Consider the following 14,213-nt stretch of genomic DNA (forward strand, 5'->3'; position numbering starts at 1 on the left):
GCTCTTGCTGCATGAATTATTTCAACTGGTTCTTTATGCTGGTGACTTCTTTATATGGCTTATGTGTGAGTCAGGGCAGGGCCTTGCTTTTTTATTTAACTTATATAAAAGCTAAACTATAATCCTACTGTATTGCAAGTCCTTGATGGAAGCTTTTCAAGTCCTTAGATTTCCCTTCGGTGAGAAGCATCTATTTTATTTTTATGGGAGTTCATCAATGGTTATCTTTATAATTTAATTGTGTTTATATCACTTTATTCTTTGGGAAATCTAAGGTTGCCTTCTGCAAACAATTCGATTCCATGGCAAAGGAAGCTTCTAGTTGTTAATCAAAGTGATAAGGAACTAAAATTATGCATTAGAAGTTTGTAGAATGTGTAGTGTGGCTTAAACTATGATTAATCACTAATGATAGTTTAAGCGATAGATTTTAATTAATAAGATGGGACCGAACAAATTAATGCATAGTAAATTCAATCATATCTCTATCAATCACATATGTTAAAAGTTTATTCGAAAATCATGATTATTATATCCCAGTCTCATTAATTTTAAAATTTTCATTAACTATATTATAGATTTTGAAATTTATATAATATTTAATGTATTTTATTTTATATTTTTAGTTATTAAATCCAGTTCGACCCGTTTGAAACTTGTTAACCTGAATCCGCTTTAATTTTCCTAATATCCAGTTGCAATGCGTTCAGAGCCAAAACCCTAGTTCTCGATCTCCCCCAAATTAGGGTTTCAATTCAAAGAGATGGAGGATGAGGAGATCGAGAAGAAGGTGCTCGCATACTTGAAGAAAAAGTGCTTCTTGCAGACCGAGCTCGCCCTTCAAGAAGAGCTTGGTCGGTTCTCGTCTTCCTTTCACCCCGATGTTGTAATACCCTGAACCTTTACATATCTGTTGGAAAATATATTCAGGGTATTACTACAGTTGCAGTAAGAATTTTCTACAGAGTAATCTTGTTGAGAAACCCCAAGTGGACAGAACAAGGACTTAAGTGTAAAAAGTTTTTAAAAAGATTTTTGGGTTAAAGAGTAATAGAAAAAAAGGATTGATATAAAAATATTTCTGAAAAACCAAGGACTGAAAGGTAAGGCGGTAGGGACCTTTTTGAAATATTGTGTTATACTTCAGGGACCATTTGATAGTTTCCAAGGACCTTTTGAGAATACTATTTCATAATTCAGGGACCATTTGTGAGTTTTGCAGGGACTGACTTGTAAGAAGTTAAGTTTTGAGGGACTAAATGTAAATTTTTGGCTGAAAACTTCATTGGGAGAAAAAAATCTAGACTCTTGAGTGTTCATCTTCTTCATCTCCTTCTCATTCTTTCCCCGCTACGATGAAACCGTGAGTTAAAATGGGAGTGATGGAGCTTTTGTCATGATGGAGGAGAATAGGATGAAGTATTGTTTGGTAAGTATTGTGATGATTTATTTATTGCGTATACTTGAATGTATGTGTGTGTGTATTTGGTGGATTTGATGAAGAAAAAAATGATTTATTTGGGTTGAAAAAGCATGTTTAATTATCGTAGATGATGAGTGTATTTGAAATTGTTTTGGAAAAACCTCAGATTCGAGTTGAAAAATCGCTTGAAATGGAGATGAGGGTCTGGAATTCATCAGTAGCATTCTCGTAGCATCGAGATTAGGGTTTGGTTTGATTAATTAAGTTGATGATGATGATGATTAAGGTGTTAATGAAGATGGTTGAATTGATTTGTTGGGTTTAACCAAATTGATTTGGTTGGATCAAACCAAGTTGAAATCGATTTTGGTTGAGTTGAATTGATTTGGTTAAGTTGGGCTTGATCAAATCAAGTTGAGATGGTTTGGGTTTGGGTTCAGTTGATTTGGGCTAAGGGTTTTGGGGCTGAACCAAGTTGGTTCAATGGATTTTTGAATAAGAATTGAGTTGGTTCAGTCTGGTTCAGTTTGATTGAGTTTGGTTCAGTGCAATTAAGCTTGGTTCAGTGCAATTGAGCTTGGTTCAATGGAATTGAGATTGGTTCGATTGGTTTAACGCGTGTTTAGTCTAAATTGAGTTGGTTTAAGTGCAATTGAAAGTTCAGTTGGATAATGCAAGGTCGGGTTTTTAACCGATTGGAGTGAGTGGGCCCAATAGAGTCTATTGTTGTTTATTGTATTTTATTTTTGGGTTTAAATATATTATTTATTTTTTTATTATATTATTCCATAGGGTGTTGTTCGATCTTGGGAGGAGTTCCAGGTCTAGCAAGGAACCCAAGGACACCGAGTGAGTTGGTAGTGGCTATTATTTTTAAATAATTGATTAATTATTATTATTTTGAAATAATTATTTAATGGCTAGTATTTTGAAAAATAATTGTTTAAGTATTTCTTTTTATCATGTTTAATTAGCGTATAATGTTGAGGTATACATGATATTTACTTCTTTGTTGATGTTCCCGACAATCGTATTGATACATCGGGTTTTCAGTATAATTATACGTATTTATGAATAGTGAAAAATACATGTATATGTGATTTAATTATTCAATTCATGTATTTATTTCTATGGTTATATATGCTTTTTGATTTGGAATGATTTGTGAAATCATGTGAGCATTTTAAAAATGTTTTACCAACAATATTTGTGGAATTGGTTTTCATTCCCGGAATAGAGCAGTATCATGAATCTGGATTTTACTGGTTTTATGCATTGTTATACTTTTGACATCGGGCTTTGTGGAAATGATGTTTATTTTCGTGATGTGAATGCTTGTCCCTGGATAAGGACCATGTGATGTGATTTATACTGATTAGTATTATCGCTACATTTACATGTTGGTTTGGATGGTGACGCGGGCTAAGGGCCCCGACTCATCGCGAGAGTGGGTTCCCACGGGCCGCCTTTTAGAGGTGGCGTGGTGGACCTGAGTGTTGATTTGTCCAGATCAGGTGGGAGCGTAGAGCCCTGATTGGATTATACATCGGGATCCTAGAGTCACCACATGGGACCGATGGGCCAACGTCAAGGTTATGAAGACCTTGGCGGCTCCCAACCTAGTCGCGACGGCGGCTAAGTGGGGGAGAGTTTTCCAGGCAGTGGAATTGAGAATGGATTTTTATATTACTTGTTATTTTGGGTTGTGATGAGGGGGCGAAGCCCAGCTGTCGCTCTTAGGGAGGTCTCTCACAACAATTTGGATTTTCTTAGAAAATTGATTTGATATTGATTTGTGATGAATTTATGTTTCAAAAAGTTCTTTAAAAAAATGTATTTTGCTAGAATTCTAGTATTTTTGGAAAAAGTTGGAAAATTATTTAAGCAGTTGGTATTTATATACTTTATATACACTGTATTTTAGTATTTGAAATTATTAAGCCACTACCGACCAACTGAATGTGCTGTAGCTGCAGGAGCATGACCCTAGATCGCTCGATCGAGTATAGAGCTAGTCGTGGGTTGAGTCCAGGACTGCAGTGGGTCCCTCATTTCTTTCTTTCTTGTTATTGGTGTCATGATCTTGTAGCGGTTGTACCCTGCAAATTAGAGTAATTATATTTATTAGTATTTATGTATTTGAACCCTCGTACTTGGTGAAAAAAATTGTAAATTGTGATTTGTAGAGTCGCTTTTTGTTTAAAACAGGTGTCGGGCTTTCAGATTAAAAGGGAATTTTAACTGATGGGTGCCACATTTACCTCGGTAGAAGGGGTGGGTGTGACAGATGTCCCCAGGTTTGAATCATTCCAAACTCCATTTATTTTTTTCTGGAATTTTCTTTTCTTTGTTTCACTATGTATGCTAAGCGTTTGTAGTGCACATTGATTACAAAGATAACTTCTTTCCAATCAATCAGTTTGTTTTTTGACTTTCAGTTTTACACTTAATCGAGTAGATAGTTGTATGTTTTCCAGTGCTGATTTAATAATGCATGTTACTGAGTGGTTTATATGGTCAAAGTGTTTTAGAATTACTGTTGAAAATATAAATTGCAATTGTAATTATGAGTTTATGCCATGTGAATTTTAATTTGATTTTCTTGATTGTGGAATGTCATCTAGCAGGCCAGAGAGTGGTGCGCTTCGATATCATGATGGTTATAGCAAGCTAAGATCTTGGGCGTACAGTTCTTTGGATTTGTATAAGGTAACTCGTGCCAAATTCTTCAATTTTATATTTGTGAATTATGGATGAGTTGGGTTGCTGACGTGAATGGTGTCATCATGGAATTGTATGTTCTTATCTATGTGATTTCACACCTAATTCTGATTCCTGCAGCACGAGCTTCTTCGTGTGCTCTATCCGGTATTTATACATTGCTTCATGGATCTTGTAGCTGCAGGATATATGCAGGAAGGTATACTCTAATTGTTGCCTTTTAGTTGGGGCTCTATTCATATGTAATGTTATTGCTATCGTGCATCTATTAACCTGAGCTACTTTGTGCTTCTATTTTCTCCTAGCTCGGACTTTCTTCCATACCTTCCGTGAGGACCATGATCTAATGCATTTACGTGATCTTCAAAAATTGGAAGGTGTTCTGTCACCCCAACACCTTGAGGTTAGGGTTCAACCCCTCATCCTTGGTAGTTTTCTGCTTGTATAAGTTATCTAAAGTACAAGATATTGCATTGTAGGAGATGGAACTTGCTCGTTCTTTGAGGCAGAGCAAAGTCAACATAAAATTATGTGAGGTACTAGCTTGTTCAAAATCTTCCAGTTTATTTTCAATCAAGATGTTTATAGAAATGCTTGCTTATTATTGTCGCAATTCAGTTTGCCTCACTATTTCATTTGTCTGTTTGAAAGAATAAAGTAGCAAGCTTTTAATTTGCAATGATGAACACTAAATGATATTTTAAGTCCTTTGATTTCTGTATGCTGGGTTATTGTCCGATTCCACACTCATGTTTGCATATTAGAAGATTGACTCACTCTTCCACTTATATCTTTATTTGTCTAACTCCTTAATTGAAGAACAAGATAACTTATTCTTTCATTCTTTCCATAAATTATGATGATTAATCTGACAATGTTTCTATGGTTATACAAAAGTAGTTTATCTGTTATTTTTAAATAAAGCTTAAGAAAGCTGGCACACACATAGGGTTCTGACACAAATTCTTCATGATCCCATGTTTTGTTAATGACCTGTCTCCATGAAGATTTAAGTATGTAGCCGTTCAAAACACATTTGAGGTTTTGGTTAACATTTTTTACCCTTGATTTATTCATCTAGTGGCAAGTTTGTGCTAGTTTAAGGCAAGAGAATTAGGATCAATGATCCATCAAGTCCAGTTGGTTTTAGGCTTGACCCGAAATACATCTTGTTGAGTTCAATGTGCTTATATTGGTGCTGGCCAAAGTTTAATGTTGTATTCGAATCTTGCCAGCAATCAAGTATCTAACTCTTCAAAATTGTTGTCATTTTATACCTTCTTAAATTACTTTGTTTAGGTGATAAAATAATTAAAAATTATTAGATAGCTCAAATATGCTGGTAAAAGAGCTTGTATTAATTGTTCAAGAATTAGACATTACATAGGATTATAGAATTGCCTCTCTAAGTTAATTCTGTTACTTCTATGAACTTAGAATCAAACCCCTTTTGCTTTGATTATCTTTGAAACTGGCCTTTTCATAGAATGAAATCATTGAATAATTGAGTGCACCACATCCAAACTGTTTTTTATGCTTGTTTGTCTTTTTATGTAACTTCTCCCACCAAGGTTGAAGGTACATGTTAGAACACGTCTGGCTGACATGAGATTGATTGGTGCTAAGGTGGCCTATTTGTTGCCCTTTATCTTATTGTGGACTCCCCATAGAGTTTTTGATGCTGCTAAGGTTGGAAATTTGTTTATAATTGAGCAGTATATGAAGCAGATCATGGTGTTTCTGTAACTTTTTAAAAGGAGATTGCATTCTCTGAATAGGTCTATCCTTGCTTGGAATTCTTGCAATGATGCAGTGATGGATGTGTTTCCTGACCTGCCTGATAGATGTAAAGGGCTTAGTTTAGTTGAGGCTTACCTTTGCGGTATTCATCAAGGTGAACTATTGATTGCGCCGCTTTCGACATTGGCTCTTAAGTGCCAATGAATTGACTCCTTTTGTAGTTAGATCTTAGACTGTCCTTTAAGATTTATTATGAGTTTCTTCTTGATTGCATTTCATGTCTTGGGTGCTTATTTTTTCTTTACAAATTATGTAATCAATATTTGTTAAAGGTTGCAAACATTCTTTTATTTATAAATGCTGATTCTATATTCGTATATTTTTGTCTCAGTATTCGTATGACCTCCTTCTGCAATATCTTCAGAAGACACAGGCATTAACTATGCTTGGAATAATAAATGAGCATATTAATTTCCAAGGTATGGCTTTGTTGTTGTCAAAAAGCTTAAATATGAATAACTGACAATGCTTTCTATTATATGTGTGAATATTCTTTTCACTTGAACTAAATCTATTGTTGTTCCTTACATTTGTACTGTTCTTTTGATATGGTCTCCCTTTTAATAATTGCATTCTCAGTTTCTCCTGGCCAGCCTACCTCAATTTCAGAAGATGCAGATGTTGTTAGTCTAATGGGGTCTAGCCATGAAATTGCTAAGCAAATAAATCAGAAGGAAGTACACTGGGGGGTGAGTGCCAGCCAATGACTACCAATGGCTTTCTATAGTCTCATCAGGATATTTTGTTAAGTAAACCGTTCTCATTCCAAGCACATCACCTGCCAATGACAAAATTTACAATTTTTTAGGTCTTAAAATTTTTATTTTCTGCATTAATATAGTAACTTTTTGGGGGAATTTGGCTTATGAGAGCAAATTTGTAACTGGTTAGTTTAAGACCATGGGCCAACTTTTTGGTTGTTACTAATGGATTGCATATTTTGTTTTTCTTTGATTACTGTACACTACCACATAAAACATATCATTCAATGCATGCTTGTGTTGTTATTGTTATAGTTACTTGAAGATTCACTTGAGGAACGCTTGGAGAGGGCGCATTCTGATTCAGAGAAGGTGGAAGGTGAAAACAAAGAGGTGGATCCAGATGAAAATAAGGCATGTAGTTGCAACTCTTGAAAATTGGATATGCTTTGTGTTTCTGTAATTCCAACTAGTACATGTTTGATTATCTGTTTCATCTGCATCACTAAGAAGGTAGTTTTAGCTGAGGGAGGGGTGGGAACTTTTCTCCTTCTATTTACTGTATTCTGTCAAAAATGTTTTCTAAATTATTTTTAGTGATCTCCCAATTTAGTAATTAGTAGTCAAACTTCTGATGGCCCTTGAGGCCTCAATTTCTTAAAGGAAAATTCTCAAGTTTGGCCAAATCACTACAATTGATGAAGATGAACTGGGTGTTAGAATCCCTTTTTTGGTCAGGGGCACTTTTTTTTTTTTTTTTCCTTTTCTTTATCATCACTATAGTTTTCCATGAAATTATAGGCTCCATTTGATGACTCATTCTATTGGAGGAGATTGAATAAAATGCTGTTGGTAGTGTTTCACTCAATTCTTCTTTATTATTATTTTTTAAAAAATTTAAGGCCAAGCTTTAACTTCCTTAAGAGCCAGGAACCAAAAGGTTGAAGACTTTACTATCAAGCAAGCAAAGTTTTCGATTTTTTTTTTTTAATTTCAAATTAAATTTCTTGATAATTCTTGCAGTTCCTTTAGTTTAGTGAATAACAAGAATACTGTGGTCCTTTGACTGGAAATGGGTTTTCCTTTGTGATTTCCAGGGAACATTACTCCCATTAAAGGCTTTGGTAGCTTCCATGCTCTAAATGTTTATGTAGCAGATATGTTTTAATTCTGCTGAGTAAATTCTCTTACCTGATTATTTTTGACACAATCCTACAACTTTCTCTTGCTCAGAAGAGGTCTACTGAAGGAGGAAAACAAGTAGTTCCTGTCAAAAAATTGAAAAAGGATAAAGTTGTAGGCACACTGGGAAAAAATGTTCGTTCGGAGACAAGCACAGTTTCAATGGCACCTCGAGTGAAAGCGGAGCTAACTTTGCCTGTGATGTATTAACCAGCTACCATTTCTTTCCATTCATAATGCTTTATTATCTATTTTATTTGCTTAGACAATGAAAAATTATTAGGCATGGATGGATCGCCATCACATGTTGATGGATTTCTCAGTTCACTTTTTTTTTCTTATGGCACCAAGTTGCTTGAATAGCCAGCTTTATAGAGTCTTTGGTTTTGCTGAATGCATGCTCAAACTACTTTGTTGGAAATTTAAAATAGCAAATTTTCTTGTTTTGCTATATAATTCATGAAAAGTTTGGGCATTGAGTGTTATATAATTTTCTTGAGCATGATTTGGGAAACTAATTATTCTTAATGATGGCATAGTCCTATTCCTTTTGCTTTGAGATTATTTGACGATGTCAACTCTTTCTAACTAACTAATATTTTTGTTTTATTTTAACTCTTGGAACTGCCTGCTGTTAATAGGGTGAGTCTTTTTCTGCGTTCGCGATGTTCATTGGATGATTGGTTTTGATTGAACTGCTTTAAACCTACTTCTGTTTGATTTTATTTCAGTTATTGTTTCAAGTGTTTGATATAGTCCCACATAGTTAATTGCATTATCTGGATGGTCTGGATGGAGAATTTATGGTTCTTTAAAATAAAAATTGTTATTTATATTTTCTAGGCCCACTGAAGCTGAGCAATCTATCCTTGAGGACTTGAGAAATCGTGTGCAATTGAGTAGCTTGGCAATGCCATCTGTCAGTTTCTATACATTTGTCAATACACATAATGGGTAGGTATCAGCTCATCATAAAGTAGCATCTATATTTCTAACGATATAGTTGTGCGGTTTTCTATCATATATCAATTCCCATTGTTATCTATTTTTCTCAACTCGTCTTAAACTAACCTATTTCTCATTTTCTAGACTAAATTGTTCAGCCATATCCCATGATGGATCTTTGGTTGCTGGAGGTTTTTCTGACTCATCTTTGAAGGTTGCTTCCCTGCTACAAGTTGGGTTTTTTTAATTCCTTTCTCATATCTTGAAGACCTTTCTCTTTTCCTTTTCCAGGTTTGGGATGTGTCCAAGATTGGCCAAGCTGCGAAAACTTGTTAGTTCTATTTACCTGGATGCCGTATTTACTCTATTCTTTTTTATTTGGATGAAGCTCTGAATGTGTTTTAGTTATCTATTTGTTTATTTTCAAAAGCTTTTATCTTTCCACTGTTTACTCTTTCCATAGTGCTATCATTTCATCTGTTTCATTTCTGATAGTTTTATATGCTTATATTAAAAATGTTATGTCAGAGTTGTCAAGCTACATTTTAAGGTGCTAAGCTACATTTTTGCAATTCTTGTAATATGAATTTGAATTACTTTGCAGAATTCTTTTGTTGGTTGCATCAAATCTGAAATGGGTTTAATTACTTTAGTCAATATTGATGCTAGGGTTTCATGTCCTAAATACATCCATCAGTTAATACGCAGGGGGAAGGTGAAGCTTCTGAAAATGAACTTTTGTTGGGATCTGATGATGGAAAAAGATCGTATACATTATTTCAGGGTCATACTGGTCCTGTTTATTCAGCCACATTTTGCCCTCTGGGTGAATTTCTCCTATCTTCTTCATCAGACTCCACAAGTAAAGTAACTCTGAGTATTTTGTCTTATTTATAAAAGAGTTGGTTGCTGAGTAACATCCTAATGATCATTGCTTTTCATTTTCTTACTGCAATAAGATTATGGAGCACTAAATTAAACTCCAATCTTGTCTGTTACAAAGGCCACAACTACCCAGTATGGGATGTTCAGGTGAGATACTCCTTACAAAACCACCTGAATAGTCATTATTATGAATGAGGATAGAACACTGTTCAATCACCCTCTAAATTGAGGTGGCTATTGTTGGCTGTCTTTCATCTTATCTGAAATAACCTGGCTGTGTATCTATTTGATGAGTTCAATGCTAGATTTCATATATATATATATATATATATATATATTTTTTTTTTTGGCCGATATGTTAAATCATTTAATTGAGATGCTTGCATGTGGACAGGTTGCCTTACTGTTTAAACTCATTCTCACTGTTTTTGCTTTCCTTTTTTGTGTTCCTCTTGCTTAGTTTATAAGGTAATGAAAGATGTCTTTCCTTTTTTATATTTATTCATTCATCTTGTGTTTTATATGCTGCAGTTTAGTCCTGTTGGTCATTATTTTGCTAGTTGTTCTCATGATCGCACTGCAAGGGTTTGGTCAATGGATAAAATTAAACCATTGCGGATTATGGCCGGGCATCTATCAGATGTTGATGTAAGTTGCACGTCTCAGTCTTGTTTTACTATTAATTATTTGGGTGCCTAGTCGTCGTCGTCATCATCATCATCATCATCATTATTATTATTATTATTATTTACTGCCTTTTCCTCTATTTGCTTTCCTATCTTGGATCATGTAACTTTCAATATCTGTAGCATTATATCAATTATGATGGCATATTTATACATTAAAATTATTGTAGTGAGCCCCTCCCTTGGCCGAAATTTTGCATTTCTTGAGAATTCACATCAGTCTTGTAGGTTTTAGTGCTATGCTCCGAGGCTTATTGAAAGACATCTTGATATTCTCAAATCTTATCCAAGTCTAGAATGTTGCTTTTCTTAGATGTAAGCCAAACATGTTATTTTATCTATTACATCATGATCTTTCCTTAAAGTGTATTTTGTCATTTGTTTATTTTCCTATCATTACCGATCACTGAATATGGTCTGGATCTCATGATTCTCTCAAGAAGAAATTTGATGTGAATTTTTTTTTTTTTTATATTTAAGCCATCTGACTATTGGCAGGATGATATATCTTTGTTCATTTATTAAAACCAAAATAAAACATGTTCATGAAGATGTTTATAGAATATATATCATAAGGGCATGGAGACAGTTGCATTTTGTAACTTACTGATATCATGCAGTGTATTCAATGGCACCCAAATTGTAACTACATCTCAACTGGTTCAAGTGACAAAACAGTCAGATTATGGGATGTGCAAAGCGGAGAATGTGTTCGCATTTTCATTGGTCATAGAGGCATGGTATTATCACTTGCAATGTCTCCTGATGGTCGATACATGGCTTCTGGTGATGAAGATGGTACCATTATGGTTTGGGATCTTTCGACCGGCCGGTGCGTTTCACCATTAATGGGGCACTCTTCCTGCGTGTGGACTCTTGCTTTCAGGTGGGGCATGCTTATATCTTGCACCTTTGTTTCATTGAATATCTACTTCCTACTAGTACAAACAAATTATCAGCAATCTTCGTGATTGATTGGAGTTCTAATATACAACACAATTAATTTCCTAATTGCTTTTTCTTTTGTCCTCTTCTATAGATTAGTCTCAACATATGCATTAAAATGCCACTCTTATAAATTTACATTTTTCATTCTGAAATGAGCGCTGCATCAATTGTGATGATTTACATTTACAATTGGTTTAAAGTCACTGAAGTGGTTGTCACTCTGTCCTTTTGGCCGTCTAATAAGACCATATTCATTGTAGTCCTAGTTTAGTCAACTTTGCTTGTTTTGGCTCCTTAAGCTGATGTGGCTGTTCATATGTGATACATACCATATTATTGTGAGCACTCATCAGCTTGAGGTGCTAAAATTAGCAAATCTATTTACTTTTAAGGCCAAAATGAACTTGTTTTTGTTTGAGGAGCCAAAATGAATGAACCAGTTGCTTGAAACAAGGAAATTCTATCTAATATCTACAGCATGTATCTGAATTCAAATCACTTGGAAAGCTTCAAAGCACATGTAATTATTATGGCTTGCATCATGTTGTTGATAATCGATTATTCGCAAATGTTCTTTTCTTCGAAAGCAGATATCACAAACTGTGAAATACGGTAACATTTCTGTTTTCATCTCTCTCAGCTGTGAAGGGACAGTACTTGCTTCTGGATCTGCTGACAACACTGTAAAACTCTGGGATGTCACTGCCAGCATGAAGCCACTAAGAATCGATGATAAGTAAGTAAAAAAATATTAACCAAAATTAAGGAGCATTCCAAAGTAGGTAACTTCTAATTGATCGGTCTTTGTTTTCATGTTTAGCAAAACTGGAGGTACTATAAACAGACTGCGCTTATTGAAGGTCCTCCTGACAAAATCCACACCGGTTTACACATTGCAGGTAAACAAACCGCTTCATCCGACTCATATTACCGGTTATATTTAAGCTTTGTATAAATATTAAAACAATCATCAAAACTCTTAAAATCTAAAAAATATCGATGATAAGACATTTTTATCTTTGTTAGAGATATTTATTTCTATTAGGGCACACCTCTCTATAAACGAGAAGGGTAAAACGGGAAGTAAAAAAAAAAAAAGATAATTAATGTTTATAGAGCTCTTAAACATGACATAATTTGAAAAAAGAAAAGTTTTCCAAATGCGACAGTCAATATAAAATGGATGGCGTATCTTGTGATACATAAAAATTTAAAATAAAATTTGATTGCTTTACATCTTGCATCTTTAGACTCAAAACTAATTTGCTACTGAATTTTATTTTTTGCAGTTCTCCCGGAGGAATCTGTTGTTCACTGCCGGGGCGCTTTCGAAATGCTAACAAGTTCCTGATTGATTATCGACAGTTCGACACGCAAGTTTTGCGCAAGAAATGCAGACTGGTAATAATCTTCGTCGAATGCGCTCTTTTATGCAAATAGACTGGTTCCGACTAATGGCAGTTTGACGTCCCAGCTATCCACTCCAAATACATTGATTTCAAGGTTTAATTTTTCCAAAGACCTGCAAATAGCTTAAATTAAGTATCTCATATAAATCTGTTTCTTTTAATCATGTGAGAAAATTATTTAAGAACTTTGTTGCAGTTCTAACTTATGATGCCATGAATTTATATATATATATATTGTGTATTGTGATGCTAAATGCTGCTGCTTCTTGTTTTTTTTTTTTTTTTTAATGAGCAATTTGAGGTTTTCAATTTGGTGCTTTTATTTTGCTTAAATGCATGATAATTTTTTTGGCAGGTTTTAATGAACAATTTAATTTAGGATTACCACTAGCTCAATGTTTGAGTATTAAGTCGTTTGGCTTTTATGTTTGAAGGCTTCCATGTTGGAATAAGGTATAACATTACATATTACAAATGAGTGAAGAGCAATATAAATACTTGTGTTGTTTTATGTTTGATGATGATAAATAACATGATGGAATAAAAAAATGGTAAATTTATAATAATATCTTTTGTATTATTTTAAGGGAAAATTACTGTTTATCCTTCGTTATTTTCAAAACTTCCCAAAAACCCCCTCCAATTTTTGTACACTCCGGACAGTCCTCTGTTATATTTTACATTCTCTTTAACCCCTCGCCGGTAAGTTGAAGTGGGTTCATGATATGAAATTCTTTTTTTGCCCTTGCAAAAGGAGGGAAAAATGGTGGCCAATCATATCATGTCCGAACTTTATGTATAATTTTCCAATTTTGTTTGCCTCCTGCTTGCTTTGTCTCAAACAAAATTTAGAAGGCTCATATCTTGTTCTTCTTGTTCTTGTTCTTTTTTTTCTTCTTCTCATTTGGTGACAGAGGCTTCGCCGGTAGAGACAACTTCGGAGACAGCTTCGGAAATGGAAAAGCTGAAGACGCGAGTTGAGAAAAAGCAAGTAAACGACTCCAATAAATTCGTCTCTTGGGATTACCCTACGGAAAACCACCCCACTTCCTCTCAAACCGCCGAGATGGCTGTAGCCACGACTCCCCATGCAAGGGCATTTTCGTCCATAAAATTTGAAACTCACTCCGTTCACATCCGTTACAGGCTTTGGGGGTTTGAAAAACATATAGTTTAAAATGAGGGGGGGTTTTTAGGGATTGTAAAACTAACGGGGTGTTTTTGACAATTTTACAAACTTAGAGGGTTTTTTTGACAATTTTCACTATAATAAATTACAAAGTTTTTCTTTTCCTACTATAAATCACAATGTTTGTGTCATCGAACTTGCAAAGTTTATGATGAAAGGAAGAAAGCTGACTGGCAGCTGACGTGGCTTCGCGTGAAACCGCGTCGGCACGCCGCGGTTGGAACACGTGTCAAGATCAAGACAATGGTCAGTGATCTTAAAAAAGACCGGTAGCTCATCGCCTTTACTACCCATTCTTCTTCTTCTTCTTTATGACTTAATCTA

The 14,213-nt window shown here is 34.7% G+C and overlaps 1 protein-coding gene across 1 annotated transcript; it reads left to right on the forward strand.

Moving 5' to 3' along the window:
* Positions 1 to 748: 748 nt before the first annotated feature.
* LOC120269306 (transcription initiation factor TFIID subunit 5-like) lies at positions 749 to 12,925 on the forward strand. The gene is made up of 20 exons (XM_039276638.1): positions 749 to 881; positions 3,711 to 3,720; positions 4,051 to 4,132; positions 4,265 to 4,343; positions 4,450 to 4,547; positions 4,624 to 4,680; positions 6,276 to 6,363; positions 6,524 to 6,633; positions 6,961 to 7,059; positions 7,879 to 8,030; positions 8,671 to 8,781; positions 8,917 to 8,986; positions 9,064 to 9,103; positions 9,470 to 9,634; positions 9,728 to 9,804; positions 10,189 to 10,305; positions 10,964 to 11,229; positions 11,932 to 12,027; positions 12,112 to 12,190; positions 12,581 to 12,925. Exons 1-20 carry the CDS (start codon positions 764 to 766, stop codon positions 12,629 to 12,631), a joined length of 1,965 nt encoding a protein of 654 aa, XP_039132572.1. The 5' UTR covers positions 749 to 763; the 3' UTR covers positions 12,632 to 12,925.
* The last annotated feature ends 1,288 nt before the right edge of the window (positions 12,926 to 14,213 follow it).

This window comes from Dioscorea cayenensis, chromosome 9, assembly GCF_009730915.1.
Source record: "Dioscorea cayenensis subsp. rotundata cultivar TDr96_F1 chromosome 9, TDr96_F1_v2_PseudoChromosome.rev07_lg8_w22 25.fasta, whole genome shotgun sequence".
NCBI lineage: Eukaryota > Viridiplantae > Streptophyta > Magnoliopsida > Dioscoreales > Dioscoreaceae > Dioscorea > Dioscorea cayenensis.